Here is a 27956-nt window from a genome sequence, read left to right on the forward strand (position 1 = left end):
ACCTAAGCAAGGCCGACTCAGACATCATCTGGGGGCATCTTCCTGAGAGGATATAACCTAACATGCTTCTGTGAAGGATGGCCCTTTGTGACTTTCAGATTGACGGGACTTCCACACAGCGTCAAATTGACAGTGCTGACGCCATGACTCTCCGTGTGACGAAGAAAGACAAAACTCTTTTGACCATTTCCAACTACTTATAAGCTTTATATTGTTGGGGAAAGAAAAATATGAGCAGGGACAAGTCTGTAAGTTCTCTGAGCTTTTAGGTAGTAAATCTTTGTCTAAGCTGGGATTCCAGCTCCCACATACTTGTCCCATTTGCCCAGGTTGCATCACCACACCCCACCATACTGAAGCGCTGGCTGAAGGCGGTACTGGTACTAATGCATTTGGGTACTGCTAGGACACCATCGTTATCATACCACTAAACAACATTTCTCCAGGTGAGGCTTTGAGACCATCAGCTTCAAAGCTAGTTAGGGAGCTTGCTAAAAATGCTTCTTTCTGAGTCCCCGTCCAGACTGGCTGAATCAAACTTGAGAACATAGGGATCAGAATGTTTACGGAGTCTGCATCCCAGGTGATTTTGATGCTGATAGTCTGGGGAAAACCCTTATCCCCTATTATTGTATAAACTCCTTGGGGGTTGGGGTATTTTTCATGTATTTACCTCTTTCCACAAGCGCTTTATGTGAAGAAAGTCCAAAACAAACCTGCAATCTAAATAAAACAGGATGCTTCATACACAAAGGCTGCTTCGAGATAAGTCTCCAGCCCCAACCAGAATGCCACTGTTAAGGCTGACCAATATTAGGCACCGGGGCTACCGCAGCCATCGTCTATTTCCTCCAGGAACTACCTCCAAATCTGGCGCATAGCAGGTTCTGGGAAATATGCATGGAATTCAATGTATGTGAATTCCTGTAGTTTTCTTGGCTGTCACCTTCCGGCCTTGGTCCAGCAAGTGAATGGTATCAGTGTTTGTGCTTACCTTACTTCCTCTTCCTTATCTATAGGAGGCCAGCCTCTGGACACCCCACACCTTCCACGGGAGCTGCTTCCAGGACTCCCAAACAATATCAGTAAGGACTCTTGGAACTTTTCTTAGGGGCTGAGTAGAAAATTGTCTAGGCTATTATTGGTAGAGAAAATAACCCCTTCTGAATACGCCCTAGAGCTACTCACAGCTGTGGCATTTATAAGTAAAGTGACAGAAGTGGGATTCAAAAGCACCTCCCCAACAATCTCTCCTGGTGTCTGACCCACCCTTTGTCTCTCAACTGAGACAAAATCTAAAAATTTCTGACAAAGGTCAGCTGAAAAAGGAAACCAGGAGAAGGCAGGAAACGGGCTGACCTGAAGGTTATGTATTAATTCTATCTTAGCTTCAAATTGAGATCTGAGCTTCCAAGAAGGCAAGACCATGAGGGATAAATGATGTATTGTTTGCCCTGGTTGTAAAAAAGGAGGATCCATATTTGTTTCCCAGGGAAGCGAAAGTTTTCTCAGCGATAATTTATAAGCAGTTCTCAGCTGGCTCCCCATATGGGCATGGCTGAAGACCATAAAGCATAATGAATTTACTGGTGATGTCAGCCCTGAATCAAGGGTTTATTTCCAACCTTTCAGAGGGGAGAGTTGGGTCAACCAAATTATTCATGAGTAAGCCCATAACATGTAAAGTAAACAGTCCCATTCAGATGCAAATGACAAGTGACCTCTCTTCAAATGGCATAACTTCTAGAGGAAGTGCAATGCCCACCAGGAGACGTTCTTTAATCAGACATTAAGACTGACAGGCCACATGTGCATTTTGAAGGATCAAGGCTAAGGGGCACAGCATGCCAGCAGGCCACAGCAGCCATTCCTCTGCAGCAAGAGTGGCCCTCACAGCAAGCTACTAGCTAGTAGATTGCAATCTATAGTAGAAAGCTAGCTTAGCCCAAGGTCAAATTTGTCTTTAGAGAATGAAGAAAGGTTTGATGTACTCTTTACCTACAGCAGTCCTGGAGATCCCAGATAACAGCTCAGGTACAAGGAAATGGGACTGACATGGTGCAATTTATGACCAGCCCCAGCTTAGAAGCTTCGTTCTCCGTAGGAATCGGTATCTCTAGCAATGGCTTCATGGGTATAATTTCTAGGACAAGCAGTAGGATGACCATTTATAAGAGTCATCACATTAAACGAGACCCAAGATGATGATTCCCTACCACGTATTTATAGTTCACTCAAAATTCCTGCCAGTCCAGATATACCTTACCACCCAGGGGTCATTTGTACCATTGCACAATGCTGCCCAGTAATGCAATTCACATTTCATCTCTATCAAGTTTCCATGGTAACCTGTGTTAGTGGAAAGCTGGCTTAGCCCAAGGTCAAATTTGTCTTTAGGAAATGAAGGAAGGTTTTCTGTACTCATTACCTAGAAGGTAGACAGGGAGGGGAAAAAGAAGGAAAACCAAGACTCTCATTTGTTTTCTTTCTTACCCTTAGATATCACGTTCTTCAGTGGGATGTTTAAAAATGTGGAAAGTGTGGCTGAAATTTTTGGTAAGTTAAGTCTAAAATTGCTTTTATCTACGGAAGGTCAGGGCATGTGTGGGAAATCTGAGGAAATTACTAGGGCCTTGGTCTCAACCCTCGGAGCTCCCACGGCCTCCATGGCTAGCTCTCAACAAGGCGAACCAAGTTCCAATGGGAGTGGCGCCCTTTATTGCAGGGTGAGCCACCGAGCTACCATGTGCCTTCCTATTCCTTCCTTCATTAGTCCTGACTCAAAACTCCCCAGGAGGGGAATAGTATCCCCATTTTACAGAAAAGAAAGCTGAGCCTAAGGGAATTGAGTGACTTGCCGAAGACCACACAGCTAGAAGGGAGGAGTTCTCCTTTGAGTCTAGAGCTTAGTCCTGTACACCAAAGAAGTTTTATTTTTCTCCCCCGACTAGTAAATATAAAGTTTAACAATGTCGGCCAGGTGCAGTGGCTCATGCCTGTAAGCCCAGCACTTTAGGAGGCCAAGGTGGGTGGATCTCAAGGTCAGGAGTTCCAGGCCAGCCTGGACAACATGGTGAAACCCTGTCTCTACTTAAAACACAAAAATTAGCCGGACGTGGTGGTGCACACCTGTAGTCCCAGCTACTGGGGAGGCTGAGGTAGGAGACTCACTTAAACCTGGGAGGCAGAGATTGTAGTGAGCTGAGATCGCACCGCTGCACTCCCTGGCAACAGAGCAAGATTTCATCACAAAAGAAAAAGAAAAAAAAGAAAAAGAAAAAAAGAAGAAGAATGTCAAAGTGTGTCACATATCCCATTTATCAACTGAAAATCTTATGTGACTATCAGGACACTATTATGGCTCCTATCATCGACTACTAAAGGTACCAAAAAAATAGGACTGTGATATGATTGACCTGAACAAAGACACTCAGAATTGCTTTCGGGTTGGGCCATGCTACCCATAAGTCTGCGCTTAAACTGTTTGTATAACCAAGTGCAGGTGCCCTGTAAGTTTCTGAATGACAAGGCGTATTTGCATAAATACCCACATGCATACAGCTTAGAGTTGCTTTTTCAATCAGCACAGAATTCTGTCTTTATTTTCCTGATTAGGCCTTGTGGGTACAAAACATGGGAAAGGAGGTTTGAGTGGGGTGGAGTAGGAGGTAGAACTGGTCCTCACAAATTACTCCTGTTCCCCTTCAGCCCTGTCCTGTGACCCCGTGCATGTTAACTCAGTAGTGAGGGGTCACTCACGCAGCACCTGAGGATCTTTTAGTTAGAAAGATGTGGGATGGGGAGGGAGAATGGGAAATTTAGAGTCAGAAACACTTGATATGGTTTTCTTGCCAATTTCGTTTGCTGTATACTTTAGGGCAAGTCATTATCCCTGGATGATGCTTTGGACATGTCTTCAGCTGTCAGCTTCTTTACTGTGAAATGTAAAGCAAGTTTATTTACTGTGAATTGGTGATGACAGGAAACATCTGCCTTGCAGAGTTAGCAGGAGGCCTGTGGGACAACACACAAAGCAAATGCTTTCCAAGGCACTGCACACTTCGTCAGGCTGAACTATTTACTGCGCTAGTGAAAGCACCTAGTGCAGCTTCTGGCACCTAACGGGTGCTCAAAAGTTGTGAATGTCTGTACCACATTTCTTCCCATACTGGCTTCTAGTTGTATAGTGTCAGCACCATGTCGTTTGGATCCCTTCAGGAAAGTAATAGTGACTCAAATACAGCTAGTGTTCGACTTATGACCACGGTCGGGACCGCAGACCGGTCATAATACGATTTGGTCGTAAGTTGAGTAGGCTATATGTACAGTTGAAATGGTGCACGCGGAGATGGTAGTGCTGCCAGAAGCTGGTCCGCACTGTCGTACGCCCAGCTGGGCAACGTTTGTGCTGCCAGATGCGGAGCAGTCGTGGCTAGCGATTGTGGTCGTAAAGTCGAATGGTCGTAAGTTGCATAGGTCGTAAGTCGATCAATACCTGTAATGCAAACATTTGTACCACGTTTTCTTTATCCAATCCACTGTTGTTGAGAAGCTAGGTTGATTCTGTGTCTTTGCAATCACGAATGGTGCTGCAATAAACATACGGATGCAAGTGTCTTTCTGACAGAATGAATTATTTTCCTTCAGGTATGTACCCAGTGGTGGAATTCCTGGGTCAAATAGTAGTTCTATTTTAGGTTATTTGAGAAATCTCTGAATTGCTTTCCACAGTAGCTGAACTCATTTGCATTCCCATCAACCAGTGTAGAAGCAATCTCTTTTCTCCGCAGCCTCGCCAGCATCTGTTGTTTTTTGATTTTTTAATAATCACCATTTTGACTGGTGTGAGGTGGTGTCTCATTGTGGTTTGGATTTGCATTTTGCGGGGAAGGAGTTGAAGGGTCATTATCCTAAGTGACCTAATGCAAGAACAGAAATACAAATACCACATATTCTCACTTATAAGTGGGAGCTAAGCATTAAGTACACACGAACGTAAAGACGGAAACAATAGATACTGGGGGCCGCTAGACAGGGAGGGAGGGAGGCGGTGAGAGGCTGAAACGCCCGCTGCTGGGTACTGTGCTTGCTGCCTCGGTGAGGGGATTGCGGCAACGCTGAGCCGTGGTGTCAAACAGTTTACCCATGTGACAAACCTGCATTTGTGCCCTTTAATCTATAATAAAAGTTGAGTTTTTAAAAAGAAATAGCAACAACAAGAATAAATAAAGACATTTAACTATCTCCAGTGGTGTGAAGGCACCAGGACGCATGCGGCAGCTCAGCACAGGAATCCAGCACCCAGCAGGCTCCTTCTATCTTGCTACTCCGCTGTCCTGAGCATCTCGGTTTTCCAACTTTAGACCTGGGGCCTCCTCATTATACTGTGGTTGTTGCAGCTCCAGCTGACACATCCTCATCCACATTCAAGGAAGAAAAAAAAGGTGTGGATTAAAGGGATCTTCCTACATGACTTCACTCTTTATCAGAAAAGAAATAGTTTCCAGAAGACACTTACAGATTTTCCCTTAAGGATTTTTGGCCAAACCTGGGTCGCATGCATAGACCATTCAGTTGGAAACATGGGATTACCATGACCGGCTGAGAATGATTGTGAAATACCGTCAGGAATTTAGGGAAAAGGCTTATCTTCCTTAAGAACGTTGCAGTTTTGTTAGTAAGGAAGAAGGGATAAATGACTGTTAAATAGGAAACTGGCAGGGATAAAGGCTTAGTCTGAAAGAGTCTTAGTGCACGGTAGGTGCTTACTAGGTGGATAAAGCACCACCAGCCTGAGGTACAGGAAGTCCAGGGGACGGGTACTCCCTCGTAGACCTGGTTCCCAGTGCTCATCAGGCCCTGTCCCCCACCCCACAGATTGCCTGGGCTCCCACTTCACCTGGCTGCAGGCTGTCTTCACCAATTTCCCAGTGCTGCTCCAGTTCGTGAATGGTATGAAGTGTGTGGCTGGTCTCTGCCCCCGAGACTTTGATGACTATGGTTGCGCCTGCAGGTTTGAGATGGAAGGGTGGCCTGTGGACGACTCCGACAGGTACGTGAGCTCCGCAAGTAAGCAAGACCCAAAGATGAGCTCTTGGGAGGCCTGGCTGATACCTTGACAAGAGCACAAATACAGAAAAGCCCCTGGACTTGGGACTCAGGAGAGGGTTTAATTCCACTGCCTACTAGTTGGGTGACTGTTCGCTTCATCTTTACATGGCAACATCCCCCGTGATCAGATCTCACTCTAGAAAGTTATTAAGATCCTATGCCACGTCTGATGAGCAAAACTTCGTTTTAGGGTTTCTCAAGTTTGGGTCCACCAGTCCACCAGGATGTTTGTTAAAATGCAGATTCCTGGGACCCCTGAGCTGTTGACTCAAAATATCTTTAGGTGGAACCTGGAAGTCTGAGTTTTAAACAAGTTCTCCAGATGACTCGCTGCATAATACAATTTGAGAATTACTTCTTATTCAGAGCAGGCCTAGCCAGCAGGGATAAAACTACTATGAAGGTTTCTATTCAATTTCACAAACATGAGTCAAATATCAATAACATACGAACACTGTGCTTCAGACAAACAGAACACCATCCTTGCCTAAAGAGGTAAATGCAGCTGGGTGTGGTGGCTCATGCCTGTAATCCCAGCACTTTCGGAGGCCAAGGTGGGTGGATCATGAGGTCAGGAGTTTCAGACCAGCCTGGCCAACATAGTGAAACCCTGTCTGTACTAAAAATACAAAAAATTTATCTGGGTGTGGTGGCATGTGCCTGTGATCCCAGCTACTCGGGAGACTGAGGCAGGAGAATCACTTGAACCTGGGAGGTGGAGGTTGCAGTGAGCAGAGATCACCCCACTGCACTCCAGCCCAGGCAACAGTTCGAGACTCCATCTCAAAAAAAAAAGAGGTAAATGCATGGTGGGGACTCTAGGGAATTGTGAGTGACCAGTAAAGATATACTCCCTTCCTGTGTACAAGGAAAATGCAAATTAAAATAAGACATCAACCTTAAACGATCAGAATGACAATTCAAAACCTGGAAGCATTAAGTGTTAGCAAGGACATGGCAAGCGGGACCTGGTAACAGGAGGATCAACTGTGTCACTCGGCCATTAGGGATATTTGTCACTATCTGTTAAAGTGTTAAGACTCAAGACCCATGACCCATGACCCAGTGGTCCCAATCCCGTGTTCCTTGTTTACTTTGTGATTGTAGGCAAGGTGTTCAACTTCTCTGTGATCCAGTTTCTTCATCTATAAAATGGTAGCCATGATATCTATGTCATAGGATTATTATCTACGATTAAATGAGCCAATTCAAATTAAAGTACTTGGGACCCTATCTGGCCTGGTACTTATTCAGGAGTACTAGTGATTGGTAGCAGAAGTAACAGGAGCAGTAGCAGCAGTAGTAATAGTGGTTTTAGGGCTGTAACAGTGGTCGTGGTAGTCATAGGAACAGCAGTCATACTAGAGAAGCAGTGTAGCTATAGGAGTATTAATAATCACAGTAGTAGTTGCAGTAAGAATAGCAACAGTGGCAGTAGTATTTTACCGGTATTATTCTAGTAGTGCTATTTTACTATTAAGTTTGTGCAAATGTAATTGTGGTTTGTGCAATTACGCAATTACTTTCAATATTATGCAGTTACGCGATTACTTTCAGTGGCAAAACCACAATTACATTTGCGCCAGCCTAATAGTAAACTAGCAGTAATAATAACAGCAGCTGTAGCCATAGTAACAGTAGCAGCCGCAGGAGTAGTAGTACGGAAGTGGGAATGTGAACCCAGGTCTCACCTCTCCTCCGTGAACCATGCCCCACCCCATGGGTATCACCTGTGCCCAAATCCAGCCCAGTGGAGTACGTGCTTTCATCTGCACAGGCTCACAGAAGGTAGGGAAGGGATCCTCTTTGCAGTATATCAGGTATCTCATATCTGCCCTGACATTTCTCCTCTAGGACAGCCTCTGTATTTCTTGACCCCTCAGCAACAGTACAATCTCTGTGCTCCCTAAACATCTGTGCATCTCTTTCTTGCACCTACCACGCAGGGGAAGCTGCTTGCCCAGGGTCTGTCTCCCTGATCTGCTCAGCGTCCTCTGTGGAGGGTCCGTACTATTTTACCGCTCTGTACTCCCAGCACTAACTATAGCATGTTGCACTTAGCAGCAATGCAACAAATTAACTAATTGACTAGGTGGTGAACTTCTAATTGCTCTTCTGAAATTAAAAACAAGCAAATTAATTAAAAAGTGATATATCCTTGGTTGACAAAGAATACTGTCTTTTGAATTAAACAACAAATCTCTCCCACCTTCAGACCTGCAAGAGAGCATGCAAATTGCCTTGGACCAAAAGGACAGTTTCCCATTGCAGGAACTATTAGCTCGTTGACATTCAGAAAGGGAGAGGCTGATTCTTTATGGCATGTGGGGTCAGGGCTCTTTCTGGAAACATCTTTTCCTTTCAGGTCCTTTCTTTAATTATTCAAACACCTTGTAAACTAGAAATGAAGCAGGTATTCATTACTGTTTCCAACCTAAAAGAAATGATTGAAGTACCGCTGTCCCCAAATTAGTGAATGGTGGGTTGCACTCAGTTTCAGTTACTTTACACAGTTCGGTTGATGGAGGCGGGGATTTCCAAACTCCTGGAAGACAGGTTATTTCCACCCTGAACTTGCACAACAGATTCCAAAGTAACTGCTGCCAGTTATTGAGTGCCCACTGCACGGCAGAGTCTACACAGATGTTTTCCTAAATCTAGAAAATCCTTCTGAGTTAGACAGTGTGAGATATTTAGTAGCTTACCCAAGGTCATCAGCTGCCTGCATATTTTTTCTTCTTTCTGTTGGTCCCCACTGACCTCCTGTGTGCACTGCCAGAGCCACATGACCTCCCACACTTGGTGCAGCTTGCTCTTTGGCCAAATTTGACCTTGGGCAAGATATAGAGCCTCTGTGTCTGTATCCACCTATGTAAATGCACATAGTAATAGATGCAGCTGCTGCATGGGATCCATGTGGGAGCTAACTGAGTTGATGCTTTAAACCACTTAAAACAGAGGCCACCACATAGTTACACTCAGCAAATGCACTCAACTCACCTGCTATAACAAAAGCAATCATCAGAATTATTGTTATTCCTGTTGAAGAAGGGGAAATTAAACTTTCCAATTTCAGGAGCTCCCTTGCCAGCCCATTTCAGGTCCCACTTTACCCTGCAGTTCCCCTTACAGTTTCCTGGACTCCTGCCTCACCTCCCAGAACAAAGCCCTGCCTAACTTCTCCCCCAGGCCTAATATTGAGATCCTGTTTGGACCCCAGACCTGAGGCTTTTCATTCACAGCAGGCTCAGTCCCCATGTCCTCCAAGGCCTTGCCTGTCATCCCTGGGAAGATGCTCTGCCCATAAACCTCAGACCCGCAGCCTCCCCTAACCTCAGCCTCCCATGTCTGTTTCCTGCACCAACCTCCCGGCAGGAGAGTACCATTCCAGGGGCATGACCGTTCACATTCAAGCAAAAACGAAGCCTCTTTAAGGCTTGCTGGGAGGCAAGTTGAAGCAGCAGATGGAGCACAGACTATGGAGATCAGTAGCGCTGTCTTCTAGCCCATCTTACATGCTGCCTTTGGAAAGGCAGTGTTTAAAAGCTAGGCTCCTGAGCACCACTGCCAGACTGCAAACTCCAGCTCTGTCTTTAAGAAGCTGTGCAGGCCTTGAGCAAGTTGCTTGACCTCTCTGGGCTTCTGCCTCCTCATCTATCAAATAAGGATAACACCACTTCACTCATAGCATTGTTATGAGCATTAAATGTGAAGTGGTTAAAACAGTCCATGGAGCTAAGCTCAAAAGTCCGAACTTTTATCAGGGAACATCTGCCAAGACTCAGCTTCCTCATTGGTAAATGGGAATGAATATCTCATAATGTTCTTTTGAAAAGAGATAAGTAACTTGCTCAAGACAAGTCACTGGCAGTTGATAGAGCCAGGATTCAGGTCCTCTCAAGGTGCTGCCTGGGTAGGGTAAGGGCAGTGGATATTCACAACTCTTCCCTTTACACCACTGGAGGGAGAGGCTTCCTCCCTAGCCCAGGGTCATATTCCGGCCACGGCCCTCCTTCCTTGGCCGGTCTGAGATATTGTTGAATTTCCCCATGAATACAACACTGGGGAGCCTCCAACACTCTCCTCAAGCCAGTACAGTTCTCCATTTACAACCAATGCTTGGCAAAGAATGTAGACTTCACTGGTTCTCACCTTTGCCTAGCTCTGACTTCCTTCTATATGTAAACAGCTGAATATTTTCCCCAACCATATGCTGTGTCCATATCCACACCTTGCTAGAGGCCTGACACATAGTAGATACTCTGCCAAATCAGGCCCTTGATTTGGGACTCTGCCACTAATTTGCTGTGTGACTTTGCAGAAGTCACTCACCCTCTCTGGGCCCCAAAGTTCTATTCTACACAGTTGTGGGAAAGGTTGCTCATTCACACCACAGTGCTGCCCTTTGTATTCTTTTTAATAATGTTGTCTGAGATAATCCAAGCTGTTCTATGCAAAATTCTTGCCTGACTTCTAAGAGATTGGGTCCAGCTCATGACTTAATATTTGATCAGTTTCCTCACCTCAAGAACATGTGGGTTGATCTTTATCCTCTCTCTGTTGGCCATAAATGGCCATTTCAGACACCTCTCCTGGACACAAGAAGATGTAGATTACTTTTAAATGCAGAAGCCACCTGTTCCATTAAGCTCCCTTGTGCATTGCAGGCAGACAGGGGTTCACATGCGGAATGGTGTAAAGGCCTGTCTTGCTGATGATCCACTTCTCCTTTCTGTTTCCAGCATAGTTGCTTAGGTCTATAACCTTGATCCTGACGGCTTAAGGGTCACTTTCTTTATTTAAAGTCGTTGGCCTCTAAAATGGCATTGGCCTCTCCTTCACTGGTCAGTTCAAGCAAGTGATAGAGGTGCACCTCCCACCGCCAGCAAACAGGGATGGGACAGGAAGTCAGCTACTTCACAAGGCCAGGCAGGAGAAAATTCATGTAGACTGGCAGCTGAGATTTAGGACACTGGTTGGCTGCACAAATGGATGTGGTCAGTAATGGTGAGCAGTGACCCAAGGAGAGGCCAAGGATTTAGTGTCTAGATGAGGACCAGGACATGCCTCATTTTACCTTCTGCTGGGCCACCTTCCTACTAAGTCCTTAGGCTGAGATCCAGGACCAGTTTGCAACCAGCAAACGGCCATAGCCTGGGCAGGGGCAATCTGAAGCTTGTAAGATAGCAGATAGGAAAGTGAGTGTGTGTGTGTGTGTGTGTGTGTGCGCGCGTGCGTGTGTGTGTGTGTGTGCGTGTGCCCATACATGCATGTGCTGAGTGCGTTGAGCCCAACTGCAGATCCAGGAGAATATCAGCTGTTAAAAGATGCAAGCATTTTGAACTGGGAGGAGATATGAAGAGAAAGGGCCAAGTGATCCTGTTCTAAGTGCCATCGTTTCTTTTATGAAGACAATAAAATCTTGAGTTTATTTTCAAATAAATAAATAAATAAAAACAGACCACTGTCAGGAACTGTCCAGAGACACAGAAAGATGTTGAGCTGCCTGCCCTCCCTGTAACCCACACTCTCGTCCTGCCTCCTGTCCACCTTCCTGCAGCTGCTGCTTCCAGCACCGCAAGTGCTATGAGGAGGCCGCTGAGATGGACTGTCTCCAAGACCCTGCCAAGCTTAGCACAGACGTCGATTGTGTCGGGAAGAAGATCACGTGTGGTAAGCATCTCCGGGTGTCCCAAGGGCCTGGACCGAGAAATGACAGTACAGGGCCCCAAGCCTGGACCAGGCTGAGGGCATTGAGGCCCTTCCACATCATCATCACCATTGGCAGCACTTAGAGACCCACAGGGGCTGGATTGATGACATTTGTATCCTGCATGGAGTAGATGTATAATAATGTTTTTGAGTTGAAATCATAGCTGATCAACAAATTATTTGATTTGTGATTTTATACGTGTACAACCCTGAGACCTTGAGAAGGGCAAATTGTTTGCTACTTACACAATGTGCAACACTGAGGCAATCACTTAACTCCTCTGACCCTCAAAAGAGGAAGAAGCAACCTGATTCAGAGATTTGTTATGAAAAGTGAATTACACAATGCTTGTGACATGGTTAGCACAGGGACTGGCATATGTTAAGAACTTAGAGATGGACGTGAGGGTGGAAGTAGTGACGTGTGAATAAGGCTTGCATTGGTGGCTGTAAGAATCAGAAATATAGGTTCAAGTTTCAGCTCCCACCTTGTTTACTGTGTGACACCAGGAATTTTATTTCATGTCTCTAGACAACCCTGGCAGAGGTGGAATAGGCAAAGGCATGGGGTAAAGACAGAACACAGCATGTAGGGGGTCCTATGTTAGAGCCATACTTTACGTGTGTTTATGTGTGTCTATTACATGCCACAGGTTTATACACAGAAACTCGGATCTTCCTTATAACCCCATTAGATGGGGGCCATTGTTTACAGATTAAATAACTTGCCCAAAGTTACACAGCTGCAAAGGGTCAAAGCCGGGGTTTCAACCCAGATCCGACTAACACTCAAGTCTGTATAACATGGACTGGCTGGAGTATGGAGCACGAAGGAGGCATTGATGGGAAGAGGTGGATGTGACCCAGCAGGTGGGAGGCACAGTGAACCTGGAAAACATGATTCATTTGTCCACCCAACATATATGTATTGTGCACCTACACCAGTGCAAGATGGTCATCTGTGCTGGGGATAGGCTGACCTTCTGGAATGTCCTCACCATTGTCAGACACTGAAGATACCCAAAACAAATTGTATAGTATGTTAGAGAGGGCAAGAGCTCTGGAGGAAAATGAATCAGGGGAAAGGCCTGTGGAGGGAGGTGGGGGGATTCTGTTTAAATGGGAAGGTCAAGAAAAGCCTCCCTGAGACAATGGGAGTGGAGGGAGACTTAAAGAATGGGCAGGAAGTGGTCCTTGCTGGTATCTGGGAGAGGAGCAAAGCAGACAGAAGGAATAGCTCATGGATGGGCCCTGAGGCTTGAGATGCCGGGTGTGATTGAGAAATAAGGGAGCAGTGAGACACAAATGGGGTGATTAGGAGGGAGTGGAAGAGGATGCGATCTGAGAAGGAACAGGGGCCGTGGGTGGGGAGACCAATCATGTGACTTTTCCTAGGTGACGGTGAGACATGTAGGTTGAGGTGGGAAGATGCTGGAAGGTTCTGCACAGAATAAAGGCATGGTGGACCTAAGTTTCTAAAGGATTGCTCTGACTCCTGGATGAGAGTAGATTGGGCAGCAGGGCAGAAGCAGGCGGGGTAGTGGGGAGGCCACTGACATAACCACGGGTAGGACCACAGGGAGTCAGCCCAGTGTGGTAGATTGGAGGTGTGGCAATGTGGTCAGACTCCATGTTGAAAGTGGAGCCAATAGAACTGCTCGCTTCACTGCGTGCAAGTGTGGGAGGGGAAGCGTGGGTACGGGCCTGGTTTGGGTCCACACAGCTGAAGAGATAGAGCTGACATGAATGAGATGGACACTGCAAGGGGAGTGGGTTTTTGGCAGGGGAGATGGAGAACTCAGTCTTGGAGCTTGCATTACCTCTTGAGATCGAAGTGAGATCTTTCCAACCGGCTGTGCCTTGCTCTGTGCAGAGTCCAAGGACCACTGTGAGCACCTGCTGTGTACCTGTGACAAGGCTGCCATAGAGTGCTTGGCTCGGTCCAGCCTCAACTCTTCCCTGAACCTTCTGGATACCTCCTTCTGCCTGGCTCAGACTCCAGGTAGGAAGAACCTGGCTGCATCAGCCATGGGGATGAGGGTCTGGACTGGAGCTGGTTTGGGACCAATCATTGCTGCATGTCTCTAGATGCCAAGTCCGGCATCTTCAAATCTTCCCTCACACCCACTGCTCTCAACGGACTTGCCAATGTGTGTGTGTGTGTGTGTGTGTGTGTGTGTGTGTGTGCGTGCGTGTGTGTGTGTGTGTGTGTGTTCAGAGACAACCGTCAAGGAAGAGCTGACAACACTTCTGCCCAAAGGTAAGGCCTCCCAGGGATGCTGCCTCCTGAACCACAAGGGCCCAGATGCTGATGGGAGCCTGTGGATACACCTCCTCCACCAGGCCTGCCTTGCCGGAGCTGGAGTGACCGTGACACTGGATGTGGCCCTAGCTTCCCTGGCTGGGAGATGTGTTACTTCTGATAAACTCAATTCAAATGCCCAATGGCAAATGACTCTAGTGCAAACTCAGCCCTAAGCTTTGTGGACAGGTGTGAATTCAATTCACTGTGGATGTAGACCCCAAGTTCATTCTCTCCCCTTTCTCACTCTATAGTCAGAGCCCTTGTATGTAGCGTGACTGGGACAAGACGTAGTGCTCAGTGGAGTGAGGCCCCTCCTCGCTAAGTAAGCTCCCAGCAGCTGCAGTCTCCCAGGGGCACACCCACTGCCTCTCCTCTCCCTTCCCCCGCTTTCTCCATGCACTCTCCAGAGCCCGCAGCTTGGCTCCAACAGAGGCCCTTTGAAGAGGACGCCGCTTTTCACATGTCTCTTTTCAGAGCAGGGCAGGCTCTTACTAACTGTACGCTGAACTAAGCAAGTGATGATTCCTAATCCAAAATATGGATCTTGCCAAAAACGGGATTCAGGTTTATGCCTGCTTCTCCTTGTTCACCAGTTTCCATGATCTCTCAGTCCCAACACCTTTTGGCACCTGGGGATGAGAAGTCCGAGATACACCTCGTGTACACGTGCATGAGTGTGAGTACACGTGCATGAGCGTGTATGGCTGTGTGCATATGTGCATGTCAGATCTCTGTATCTTCTGAGTCCAGAGGTCTTTTCATTCTCAGCCACTCTGGCTCCCTTTGGAACAGAAGTCTCCTCAAGCTGGGATACCTTTGGGGTTTTGAGATCTTTCATTGCCCTCAGCCAGGATCTGAACCTGAGCCCAGCAGTGGCTGTGCCCCCTCCTGACCTGGGATCTTGCAGGGCACCCTATGTTCTGGAAGGAGCAACAGAGGCAAGGGACTCCTAAGACAGGATGAACAGTTCTTAGCAACTGCTTTCTCAGCACCTTTCCCCTTGGGTCAGCAATCCTGTCTCCTTTGAGACTGAGTCAGTTCTCCTTTGAGACCCTGTGCTTGGTTTTGACACTGTGTTGCATTAGTCACTGCTATTCAGAGCTCTCTTCTTCCAGTGGTTCCTGTGGAGACCACAGACAGCGGCCTGACAGCACTTTCAGGAGAAGGTGAGCCAAAGGGGGCTGGCGTGGAACCCAAAAACACACAATGAGAGTGGGGAGGTGCTACACACTTTTAAACAACCAGATCTTGCAAGAACTCCCGGTCATGAGAACAGCACCAAGAGAACGGTGTTAAACTATTCATGAGAAATTCTCCCCCAGGATCCAATCACTTCCTATCAGGCCCCGCCTCCAACATTGGAGATGACATTTCAACATGAGATTTGGGTGGGGACACAGATCCGAACTACCTTAGTTAATATTTCAGGCTTTGTGAGCCATAGGGTCTCTATCACAGTTGCTCAACTCTGCTACTGTAGCACAAAAGCAGGCACAGACAGCCCCTAAATTAACACAAGTGGCTGTGTTCCAATAAAACTTTATTTACAAAACAGGCTGAGAGCTGGTCCATCATTTACTAATCCCTGAAAGGGGATAATCACATCTATCTTTAGGGTGGCATAAGGATTAAATGAGAGTGAGCATGGGGAGATTCTAGACCAGTAGTATCTTCTCCCAGGTGTGGCTATAAAAAACAGCACACACTATCAAATCATAGGCTGGATACTGGACAGCTTGCTTAAGATACATAATCTCATTTAATGCTCATACAACGCTATGGAATAATTGCTACAGCCTCCGTTTTAAGACAGGCTATTGAGATTCAGAGATGAATTGTCTAAGACGCAGAGCTGAGTTGCAGAGCTGTGATGAGAGGCTTTCTCCTTCCAGACTAAATGCTCTCTTAAGCTGCCTTCCCACAGGTGAACCGAGGGGAAACAATGGTCCTTCACCCCCGAAGGTTGCATTTGCCAGTCTTTGTGCCTAAACACAGGCCTGGCTCTAGTCTAGTCCCTTTTCTACTGAATTGAGACCTCCTGAACACCACGGTGCAGCCGTATTCCCTGATCAGATCACCCTAAGCCTCCTCTCTTCCATCCTTTGCTCCCAAATCTGTTTCCTCTGTTTGACTTTGGCACCCAGCTAGATCAAGCATTGAAGTTGGGTGATTTCTCTTCACAGTGGCTGCAGAGACTGAAGCTGACAGACTGACCACACTCTCAAAGACAAGTAAGCAGAAGGAATTTGGAAAAGGACAGCCTGGAGTCCAGTGGACAAATATTTCAAATATCTAAATATCTGTGCTCAGTCCTGTGATCACTTCTCAGAGGAACCTGAAAGAAATATTGTTATACCCATTTTACAGAATATGTAGGAAGCTGAGGCTCAGGGAGAGTAAAATTTGCAAGCAAGTAACTTGGTGGACTGTTCTCTGATCCCAGACTTCAGGCTGTAAAACTGTTTCCTTTCCTTTATACAATAGTGGCTCATAGAGAACACTGCCTTACCTAGAAATACCTAGGGCAAAATTTCATCAGCAGAGTTAACCTAACCATTTACTCTGTTTGTGTAAATAACCATGGATCCTTTATTAACAAGCACACATGGATGGTAATTATTTACCAATTACTTAGAATGAATAAGTGAGTAAGTGGATTCTTTGGTTAACAGGCAGTGACCTTGTTGAGGGACTCTGATGTGTCAGCGTATCATTCCCAGGCCCCTCACAAACATCCTCTGAGTTAGTCTTCCCCGGTCCTTGGAGGCCTATCCCCATTTGACAGATAAACAAGAAGCTCTGAGAGGTAGAGTCATTTGCCCAGGGTGGTTCAGCTTGGTAGTCCTTTTGTTCTGAGTCTCTAGGTTTTGCTTTTGAATAGAACAATCTGTCCCAGTTTAGAATGGTCCAGAATCTCCCTCTTTAACGGCACATTTGTGTCCATATCAGTCAACTTGAAAGCCAGGTTTTCATAGAACACCAGCATAGTCTTGATCTTCGAGCACATACAACTTAAGGCAGTTTCTGTCCTTCCACATAACTTTTTGTCAGCATCTCCAGCATTTTCTTGTGGCACGGCCAGAAGTGAAATAGTAGACTTGCCTAGTGGTTAAGCATACAAACTTCAACCAGGCTGCCTGGGTTTGCAGCCACCTCCTAGCTCTGGGACCTTAGAAAAGGAACCTAACTTTTCCGTGTGTTTCCTTTCTCATCTCTGAATAAGGGTGAGCATAGAGCCAACTCAAGGGGTTGTAGTAAGTTAATTCAAAAAGCCCTTTCTGCCTTACCCAGCATGGAGTAGGAGCTTGATCGTTGTCAAATAATTGTAACAACAAATTCGGTTTACAGAGAAACTGAGGATCAGTGGTTTTCCTGGAGTCACATAGCAAACAACCTCAACCACGCAATCTGCTGTCTCTGTACGGCAATGCTCCTCTGTTCCAAAATGCACTTTACTTTTAGTTTTTTTTTCCCTTAAATTCTAAAGAAGCTGTCATTCCCAAAGTATTTGAACCGACTCACCTGCTTCCAGCCTGACAAGCTGCGGCTGCATTTGCCAGCAAGCCTGTATCTGGGGGGTTCCTTCTGGCTCAGCAGCAGCCCTGCTCTCACCAGCTCTTCCAGAAAATCTCATGGTGGGAGGTGGGCCAGGGGCAGAGTGAAGAGCACATGGCCACCTGCCTGTGTGCAATGGGTGGGAAACGCCTCTGGAAACCCAGGTGGGACGACCTGGGGTGGATCCTCACCCTGTCTCTCTTCTTTGGGGAACAGAGGCAGGCCACGATCAGGAAGGCGTGGAAGCTGCTAGGGCTACGTCCCCTCCAGGTAAGCACACTGGGCTCTGCCTGCCTATGTTCATGTCATTGTCTTTGAAGCATTTATAACATCAACTGGATTCCAGATGAGATACAGTGTGAGTAGTCAGCATGGGAGGTGAGAGGGGCAAGAATCAGAGGCATTTATTTCCCAGTGGGGCAGTTGGCCCAGGCAGGGTGATTAACACCAAGTGCCCTACTCTAAATAAAGTGAGGGGATCTCAAGTTATATTGGCACCAATAATCAAGAAAGTTCTTCCTCAGGAGGGCTACTGGCTATTCAGACTCAACAGAGAGCAGACACTGGGCTCTGGGAGGTCCTTTGGCTTATAGAACATTCCAGATGGAGACTCTTAACCCTGGATTAGATGTATGGCTATTTTTTCATTCACTGAGCATGGGAGGTCCTTTGGCTTGTAGAACATTCCACATGGAGGGTCTTAACCCTGGATTAGACATATGGCTATTTTCTCATTCACTGAGCAGTTCTGATAGCTACTACTGACGATTTCCTAATTGCTAGACATTAACTAGAAGGATTATTCAAATACCAAAAGAGGTAATATTAGTATAATTTTACAAATGGAGAAATTAAGATTTAGAGAGGTAAAATTTGCCCAGGGTTATCATCTGTATGTAGCTAAGCTAAAACCCAAACTCAGCCCTCTTTAATGCTAACTCATTAAGTCTTTCCACTCTACTACACTGACTAGGTGAGTTTCCAGCAGTCAGGAACATGATAGAAACTAGGTAACTTGCTTCTATTTGTGGGATTGGAGAACTGGGCAGGATGCTAAACCTAGGAGACAGAGATTGCAACAGGGCTTTAGTCTCATAGGAGCTGGAGTAAGAGGAGATAGATGACCAGATGCACGAAGCAAACCAATACAGTGAATTTGGCGAAATACTGCAATCCAGTGAGCACAAAGATGCCAGACCTTACCCAGTACTCTGGGAACTGAGTGTAGGTCAGCAGATTGGTGGGGCTGAGCCTGCCGCTGTTCCCCGTACTGGGAAGGCTGGAGATTTGTCCTGTGGGTGGGAGACTTTGCTGCCTCCAGCTAAAAGGGCAGGTGAGACTGACACATCAGAGCAAAGGGAGATCCAGAGAGAGCACCAGGCAGAAGGCAAGAGATGTGATGGTGAGGAAGGTAGGGCCATGTCACAGGTAAGGCTTGCAGGCCACAGGAAGGACCTTGCACTGAATTCTGCAAATAATGAGAAGCTGTTGCTGCAGTTGAACAAAGAAATAGGGGGTTCCAGGAGTTGTTTGGCTTGCCTGCCTTGCTGTGTACTATGAGTTGCTTTAATTTCTCCACCAGTTTCTTTACCTCTTCACTTGCTGTGAGCACCATAAAGGCCCTTCACTGAGCAGGCATGGATAGCAAACGTGACACAAACATGAGCCTGGGGGCCTCGGCAGTCCTCATCCCTGGAATGCCATCCAGGTGGTCCAGCACAGGCTCCTAACGGTGTTAAGGTTATTGTAGAAAATTTGCAAATTCTCATGTAGAATTCATGGATCCCTAAGAATCTGCCTAGATAGCTGCAAACCCAGTTTGAGGGACCTTCTCCTAAAGCTTTGGTGTTCTGTTTGCATTTGGCTTTGGTGTGTCCATATGCAAATCTCTGCTTTAGCCACTTTTTGAATCTGAACCATGAAATTTTTCATTTTCAGGATCTGCAGAGATAGTGGCAACAAGGGTTACAGCTAAAGTTGTAACCCTTGTCCCTGCTGGCATTCAATCTCTGGGGCTGGCAGTGTCATCTGTTGAAAATGGTCCGGAGGAGACAACTGAAGAAGGTGAGCGGAAGCAGTGTCCGTCCTCTCCACTGCTGGGATCTTTTGGTTAGGCTGTGAACAATCACCGTGGGCCGCCTTTTCACACTGTGACCTTCTCATGGGGGTGTAACTAGAAGACATCATTATCTACTGACTGGAAGAGCACGTTGAGGCTCAGAGGAGATGTAAGCTGCCTGTAGTCACTCAGACACTGGGAGGCTGAGCCTGGGGGAGGAGCCACAGTCTTCTGAGCTCCTGACCTCATGCTGCCACCACTCTTACTGGCCCAGAGGGAAACAGCTTGGCATTGTCCACACCCTGCTTTATTGGAAAGAATGAAGCACTTGGGTTTTGATCATCTTCCCCCTTTGTCTCTCTTCCCTCTTAAAAAAGGCCCTGCACCTGTAAGGAGCCAGAGCTTGTTGGGCACACAGAGGAGGGGCTTTGTTAATATATGGGTATGTACTCCATGGTGTCCAATGCAGAGCTATGGAGAAAGCTGCATTTGAGATTTGTGGACAGAGGAGGAAGGGTGGAAGCAGGAGAAATACAGACAGAGAAAGAGATGGGTGTGGGCAGCTGGAGAGGCAGAGGAAAGAAACGCAAGCCTGGCCAGGTGTGCTAACCTGATGCCACCAGAAAGCCTCAGAGTTCAGCCAGGACACTCCCAGGATGCCAGGTCTACTCAGTAATAAGACATGGCCCCAAAAAGCACTTCAGATCCTGACAAGTCTCCATCCCATGGGGGGATTTAATGAGGAGTCTCATAGAGCATTAGAAGCCTAGAGAGAAAAGACTTGTTCTCTGAAATATAATGCATCCAAGCAGGGGATGAGCCATAACAGCTTTCCCAGAAGAATGGCTAGCCAAGCAGTAGGACATGGGGTTTTCTCGCGTGACCTAGAATTGTCCACATACAACGTGGAAGCTCACATGGCCTTCCTCTTGCGACGGCTGCCCCGACGGTCCTTGCTCTCCTGACAATTCCTGTTCCTTTCAGCCTGTGACAGATTCACCTTCCTGCACCTGGGAAGTGGGGACAACATGCAGGTGATGCCACAGTTTGGAGAGATGCTTTTTTGTCTGACGTCCCGGTGCCCGGAGGAATTTGAGTCTTATGGCTGTTACTGTGGACAAGAAGGAAGAGGCGAGCCAAGGGATGCCCTGGACAGGTATGGAGAGCAGAGGTGATGGCTCTGGCGTGGTAGTGCTGATGCTGTCTGCACCAGGGAGTGGTGAGAGCCCTCCTGGGCACCAGACTGAGCCTTGGGCTTCACTCAAAGCTTGGTGCACACAGTAGCTCACTTAGGTAGGTCCTCAGCATCATAGACCCATTTTCCTGGTTAGCAGCTGAGGCTCAGGAACTGAGTTGTTTGAGGTTGTTCACCTAGGAAAAGGCAGAGCCAGACAGATCCACATCTTTTGATCTGGGTTCCTTGAGCCCTTTTAGTGCTTTGACAAATACGGTCCAGCTACCTCAAAAGGGCCAATCTGCAAATACCGTTCAAATAACCCCAAGTCTGCCTATTTTGCAATGACCAACAAGTAGAATTGAGGTCACCACTTGGTTTTTCCTACAGAAAGCCACATTAAAATTAGCTTCTCAACACCTTGTAAGTGTAACTGCTAATTTTTCTATCTACTGCTCTTGAGAGAATTTTCATTGACCTCACACACTCATTAATTTATTCATTCATTTAAATATGCATTCAACCATACCTCTTGAGCTTTTTCTGTGTGCCAGGCACCATGCTAGGTGGCACAGATACAAGAATGATTCAACCTTTACAAAGCAGAATAAAACAAACTGCTTTCGCCTCATAGAAGCACATATGGTGAAAGAGATGAACAATTCAACAAAAGTACTACCCGACATAATAAATACAGCAGGGTAAACAAAGGAAACCATGGAGGACTCAACCTGCATTTGAGGAATTTTCTGAAAGTGGAGTTGATCAAGTTTAAAGACTGCACATGGGGACAGCCCCAGTCCACGGTCAAGGAACAGACCTGCATTCAGAAGGTGCATGTCCTTCTCGGATGGTATGGTTGCCAAAGCAAAATCAGCAACTATCGATGAATTTTAAAAGCACAAAAAGACAAAGCTTGTTGTAGCTAACACAGAGGGCACAGTGATAGGGAAGGAATATGGAGCATGTCAGCTGCAGATTGGATGTCTGGGTGGTTGTATTTTATCTCTTCCCTGCCTCTACTTTTCAGCCATCCTGGCTTAATTATCCATCTCTGAGATTTTCAGTGAAGGAAATCCAGGCTCTGCTGATGAGGAAATCAAAACTTACCTCCCACCAGGGGACCCTAAAGAAGTTTTTACTCTAGCAAAGTTTATGTCACACTGTGGAGTCATAAGCATGTTTACATTCTGAGGTTCAACCATACACCCGCTGCTCTCCACGGCAGAGGACAATTTAAATAGTGTCCAGGTTTTTGAGTGTATAGCTCTCAATGAGACAAGGCGACCAATAGAAACATAGCTATCAGCAATTTGTGCATTCTGTTGAACCCCTTTGGAAAAAAGTGGAGATAATTCTGAAGGTGTTTCCTGATGACTGACCATATAAATATAAAATTTGACCAGTCGGTCAGGTAAGTTGTGATATGGCTATTTGACATCTGTAGAAAGAAATTGAAAAACTCAAAGTCACAGGAGAAAACTCTTGACTAAGGAAGAGTTAGTCAAACGGATATAATTTTCTACAAGAATGTATTTTCAAGACTACCTATACTATACATTATGGACGATTTCAGTGATTTTATGAATATTTTGATTTGCATATGATTTCTGATTCGCTCATTAACTTTAGATTTCAACTATTGTGTCAATCATCCACCCCTCCCATCCCTGCCAGACACACACACAAGATTATGTGGCTCTTTTGTGCCAACAGCTGAAGGAGGCAGACACCTCTAGCTGGTGGCTATGTGAGCATATGGGGGATTGTTCCTCTGATTGCTAGCAATGTGGAAAAGTCAATAAGCAGATAATTGGTTGAGAAGAGGTGCAGCAAAAAAGCCACAAGAGGCTATGACTTATCCCTGCTGGAGCTGTGGTCTCCCAGACAGAGCGAGAGTTATTAAAGAAAGGGGAGAGTCGAAAGGGAGTGTCTGGGGAGCATTTGTAGCTCTCTATTGGCTGAGGCCATCCCAAGTTTCTTAAGGATGTCCATCTGGCAAGCGGGGACACTTGTGAGTCCGTATCAGCCCAGATGGATGGAATATATTTCCATTTTCATATATTTGCAAGCTCCTGGTCTATGCTGGACGCTTTTCTAGATGCAGATCTTTATTTATGCTCAGGATAGTTACTCTGCTCTTTTTTAAGGCTAGGGACAAATGACAGTGCACTGTGGATGTGAGATTAACTCTATGTCAAAGGTTGGAGGGAGTAAGGTTACTGCTAGTCCATATGGTACCTTTGCATAAATTTAAAAAGGTACTCCTTCCTCAAGACTCTGTTTCCATCTGCTAAAAATTATTTAAATAAATACGTAAATAACCTATGTTTGCCATGAACAGTTACAATAAAAATACAAAAACAATGTGGGGTTTTTTTGCTTTTTTTTTAGACTGAGTCTCACTCTATAGCCAGGCTGACCTCTGCCTCCCAAGTTCAAGTGATTCCCCTGCCTCAGCCTCCCTAGTAGCTAGGACTGCAGGCACGCGCCACCACGCCCAGCTAATGTTTTGTATTTTTAGTAGAGAAGGGGTTTCACCATGTTGGCCAGAATGGTCTTGATCTCCTGACCTCGTGATTCACCTGCCTCAGCCTCCCAAAGTGCTGAAATTACAGGTGTGAGCCACCACGTCCAGCCTTAAAAACATTTAATAGGACACATACAGTATGATTAATGTTGCCTTTGTGCAGTATACAATGTGTATATGCGTCAGCCCTGTGTGCACTGGAAAGGAGGCACTGGCTTCCCTGGCTGCTACAGGGCATGTGGGAGAAGCACGTCATGCTTGAGGGGATTCCTATGGAAGCTGGGAGGTCTGGGAAGTAAAGGGTTTTCCTTGGTCTTAGGTGCTGCTTGTCCCATCGCTGCTGCTTAGAGCAAGTGAGAAGGCTGGGCTGCCTGATGGACAGGCTTCCTCGGTCACCGGTGGTGTGTGTGGATCACAAGCCCAAGTGTAAGTGCTGTTGGTTGCACGGTGAGTTGTTATTTCATTCAGGTTAGCATTGTGAGTGTAGCTCAGACTTGCGGATGCTTTTTCAGGCACTTCTTCATCTGTACTGTGACTTAATACTCCTTTTTAACGTTGGGGAGCGTGTATTACCATACTTTTTCCACTGATGAGGAGGTTCACCGTCAAGGGGCTGAGCCGCCTAAGTCACAGAGCTGGTGATGAGCAGACTAACACAAATAGCCCAAGCTTATTGATTTTTAGCTCGTGATATGTGTTAACAGAGTTAATCCTCACAAAAGTCTCACGAAGTAGCACCATTATTCTCCCCATTTAGCAGATAAGGCAACTGAGGCCCAAGATCACATAGACAGAAATAAGTGGGAGAATTGGGACTTAAAATGTAAAGTTGTATGACTTCAGACCTAAAGCTGATTCTTCACTATATCAGTGAGTTTCTATTTTTACTTTTTCTAAGAAGCAGGGTCCTTTTCCCAGGGCAGATCTAAGGAATACTATTTTAAAAGGGGGACTGGCTCTGGCTGTAGAGTGAGGTGTGCCTGCAGCTCCACGTCTCCCTCTGGTGGAAGCCAGAGGCTCCTCTGTATCCCTTCAGGCCCTCAGGGGAGGACCACTCTGAAAACTGCAATCCCCATGACCAGCCCCCATGACAGCAAATGGAGACTTGCTATAGAACTAACTTCATCAGCATTCTCCAGCTCCATTTCCTCATTCACTTCAGTGGATGCATTTCCCCTATGTTTTGCCGTTTAAAAGGAAACACTTCACCTAGAATTTCCCAGGGGCCCTGTAAGAGTTGGTTCTCATTTTCATATTTGTCAGGGGAGGCCCCCTGGCTGGACCTTCCATCCGTCTCCCTCCTCTATACAACCTCAGCGTGGTGCAGAGACCGCCATGTCATCTTGCCTTGTACAATCATGCATGTCTGCCATATCCTAGGAGCTTTGTGCTTACATATCACTCTCTCATTCATTCTTCTATTATCCACTTAAAGAACAAACCTTCACCAAGAACCAGGAAAACAATGAACTTTCATGATCCTTGCCTCAAACTGCTCATGGCTTGGAGGGAAGAGATGTAGGCAGGCGACTATTCTAATACCATGTAGTATGTGCTAACAGGTATCATTGGGCCCTGGGAATGCTGGTAAAGGCATTTGAGTCAAGGGTATGACAGTGAGAACAGGAAAAATTGGAAAAATTCAAAAGAGGTGTGAGGTGAGATTTAACACGTTCCCAGTTGGTCATGGGCATGAATATTCCAAGCAAAGAGAAAAGGGAAAAATGGTGGCGTTTGGGGAATGCTGGGCAGCTTAGGGGCAACCAAGCTGTGGCTCTGTATTGCTGGAACAGAAAGCGGAAGTGGGAGGCTGGTTGTAGTGCACGGTGAAGGTGGAGAGATAGACAGGTGCTAGATCATGAAGTCAAAAAACCTACTTGCAAGGCTGAAGCATCTCAATTTTTTCCTATAGGGGATGAGGAGCTAAGGGAGGGTCTAGAGCACATGAGTTGTCATATGGTGCATTCGTGCCGGGAGGTCTCCCCTGCTGGGCTGAAGCCTTGTTCTCCATTCCTCCAACATCACAGAATCCAGGAACACTGCATCTGAAGGTTGAACTAATTCAGAGCTCCAGCAAACCAGTTCTGACCCTCTGTAAGATTTAAGCATAGCCTCCTATACCAGATGCCAGGTATTAGTTGATGAGAAATGAAGGCATCTCAAATCCTGTCCTGTGCTATCATAAGACAAATGCAGGAGGAAGGACAACGTGGCTCCGGGGAACAGGGCCTCTGCATAGCTCCACTTTGCTCCCACACTTGGTGTATTTGCTTGCTCTTCTTGTCACTTCCTGCTGCTGAAATGCAACCAGCATGTCTAGGGCTGACGTGGAGACCGATTTAGGAGGCTTGGAAGGTCTGTGTGGCATGTGATAGGAAAAAATCTGGTTGATGAACACTTCAAAGTAGGATTAGATGCAAAAAGATATCCCTTAGCTTCATTGAAAACCACAGATAACAGGGATACTATTTGTAGAAAGCTTATCTATGTCTAGCACCTTCAAAGATATTATTTCATTTAAGTCACACCACTCCCACTGCATGCGACTCATATATTGAAAAAAATAGGGTTGGTTTGCCAGATCTAGCAAATAAAAATACGTGATGCCCAGTTAAATTTGAAATTCAGATAAGCAATGAATATTTTTTTGTATGAGTATGTCCTAAACGGACACACTTTCAAACATATCAACTGAAATTCAAATTTAACTGGTCATCTGTATTTTATCCGGCAATGTAAATGATGAATGGGGAAATTCTGGCCCAGAGAAGGAAGAAGTAACAGTCAAATCTAACACATACTTCTTGAGCACTAACTTGGGAATTACTTGTCAAGATCTGAGTTAGGTGCTCAGACTCTGCTCTGTCAGCAAAGTTCTCTGTCCAGCAGTGTTACCGGCGGCGAGTCCAGGCAGGCTCTGCAGCCCTTGGTCCTTATCTTCTTGGGAGAAAGAATTCTGCCAGAAGGCGGAATACATCTACGGCAGAAACAAGAGTTTACTGAAGCAAAGTAAAGTACACTTGGAAGGGACCAAGCAGGCAACTCAAAAGATCTGAGTGTCCTGCCTGATGGTTGGCTCAGGGCTCTAAAAGATTTACTATTTCCTGTCTTTTTCCCCTGATTTCTTCCTCTCATCCCTCCCCCTGGGCAGGCTGTTGGCTAATCACCGCATGCACAATGACTTGCCAGTATCTAGGAGGAGCCGCGGGCCCTCTTTGCTGGTTGAAGTTATGTGCATACTCTCTTAGGGCAATTTCCCCTCACTGACCTAGCACCCACAGAAGAAGGCCATATATGGATCGAATGCTGCCATTTTTCCTCTTACTGTGCATACCTGGACATGTCCCCAGAGGAAGGTCAAATGTACCATTTTAAGTTTTTATTAGGAAGTTGCCCACAAGCTCAACATGTCTCCTGTTTGTTAGGAAGCTTTCTCCTCCCTGTTGCCAGCTGCCTTACAATTACCCGACAGTCACCTGACAGTTGCCTGATACTCTCTGGGGCTCTAGCCTGCCCTGCTCATATCTACCTATCTACCTTCTCTAACAGCAGGAGTAAAACATGGAGATATAAACAGAAAATGACTGTGCAATGAGATTAACACATAACCTACAGAGACAGAAAAAAACACGAAGTGGGGTTCCATGGGAGCCCGCAGGAAAGACACTTCCCTTAGCCTGGTGGCTCAGGAGAACTTTCTGTAGGAGGGGAAGCCAGCCTAGTTGTGACAGACAGGTAGGCACCCGTTGAGAGCATTCCTGGCAGAGGGATCATTCCTAGCAGGCAGAGAAAGTTGGAAAATTACCAGCCACGTGAGGTGGACACCCTGAGGGTGTGTGGAAGATGGGAGGAAGGAGAAGGGCTGAGGGGTGGCCAGGTCTGTGGAGGCCTCCCAGTGCTATCCTCAGAGGTCTCATGTCTCCTACTCTGCTCTTTCCTTCTAAGGCGAGGGCCAAAGCCTGTGTGAGAAGTTGCTCTGTGCCTGTGACCACACGGCAGCTGAGTGTATGGCCTCTGCCTCCTTTAACCAAAGCCTCAAGTCCTCAAGCAGACTTGGGTGCCCCGGGCAGCCAGCATCCTGTGAAGACAGTCTGCATCCTGTGCCCGCAGCTCCCACCCTGGGCTCCAGCTCTGAGGAGGACAGCGATGAGGCTTCTCCCCAGGAAGACCTCAGCAGAGCCAGGAGGTTTCTGCGGAAGTCACTGGGTCCCTTGGGCAGCAGGCCCGTCCATGGAAGATAGATACGCAGAGAAAATGGTCAACACCCTCAGTAGTGTGACTCCTGCTCTCCTTCACCTCTTTAGCTCTCAGCCTCCTCTGTCCCTTGGGGTCTCCTTCCCTTCCTTTAACCCAAAGGCTGGGAGGGAACAGAGGCCATGAGCCCTGTCCGTGCATCATCAGCTGTGGTCCCCACACAGGCCAGTGTGCACTTGGAGAAGGCAGACCACTATGCCCCTGTAGTGCACTGTGCAAACTCAATAAATACTCCAATCAACATGTTCTGATTGTT

At 46.5% G+C, this 27956-nt stretch overlaps 1 protein-coding gene across 1 annotated transcript; it reads left to right on the plus strand.

Annotated features, from left to right (window-relative positions):
• The first annotated feature begins 77 nt into the window (after positions 1 to 77).
• On the plus strand, positions 78 to 27927 carry OC90 (otoconin 90). The gene is made up of 14 exons (XM_017499534.2): positions 78 to 153; positions 1020 to 1085; positions 2500 to 2556; positions 5878 to 6052; positions 11672 to 11784; positions 13697 to 13825; positions 14042 to 14083; positions 15244 to 15294; positions 16312 to 16359; positions 17900 to 17953; positions 19622 to 19747; positions 20727 to 20898; positions 23766 to 23872; positions 27392 to 27927. Exons 1-14 carry the CDS (start codon positions 78 to 80, stop codon positions 27685 to 27687), a joined length of 1512 nt encoding a protein of 503 aa, XP_017355023.1. The 3' UTR covers positions 27688 to 27927.
• The last annotated feature ends 29 nt before the right edge of the window (positions 27928 to 27956 follow it).

This window comes from Cebus imitator, unplaced genomic scaffold (assembly GCF_001604975.1).
Source record: "Cebus imitator isolate Cc_AM_T3 unplaced genomic scaffold, Cebus_imitator-1.0 Scaffold13, whole genome shotgun sequence".
Classification (NCBI taxonomy): Eukaryota; Metazoa; Chordata; class Mammalia; order Primates; family Cebidae; genus Cebus; species Cebus imitator.

Excerpts from the sequence above, each read along its gene's own strand:
- OC90 (XM_017499534.2), top strand. The coding sequence starts at position 78 with ATGGCCCTTTGTGACTTTCAGATTGACGGGACTTCCACACAGCGTCAA. Across the intron at positions 15,295-16,311 it reads GACAGCACTTTCAGGAGAAG|TGGCTGCAGAGACTGAAGCT; the intron begins GTGAGCCAAAGG and ends TTCTCTTCACAG. Across the intron at positions 20,899-23,765 it reads CCAAGGGATGCCCTGGACAG|GTGCTGCTTGTCCCATCGCT; the intron begins GTATGGAGAGCA and ends CCTTGGTCTTAG.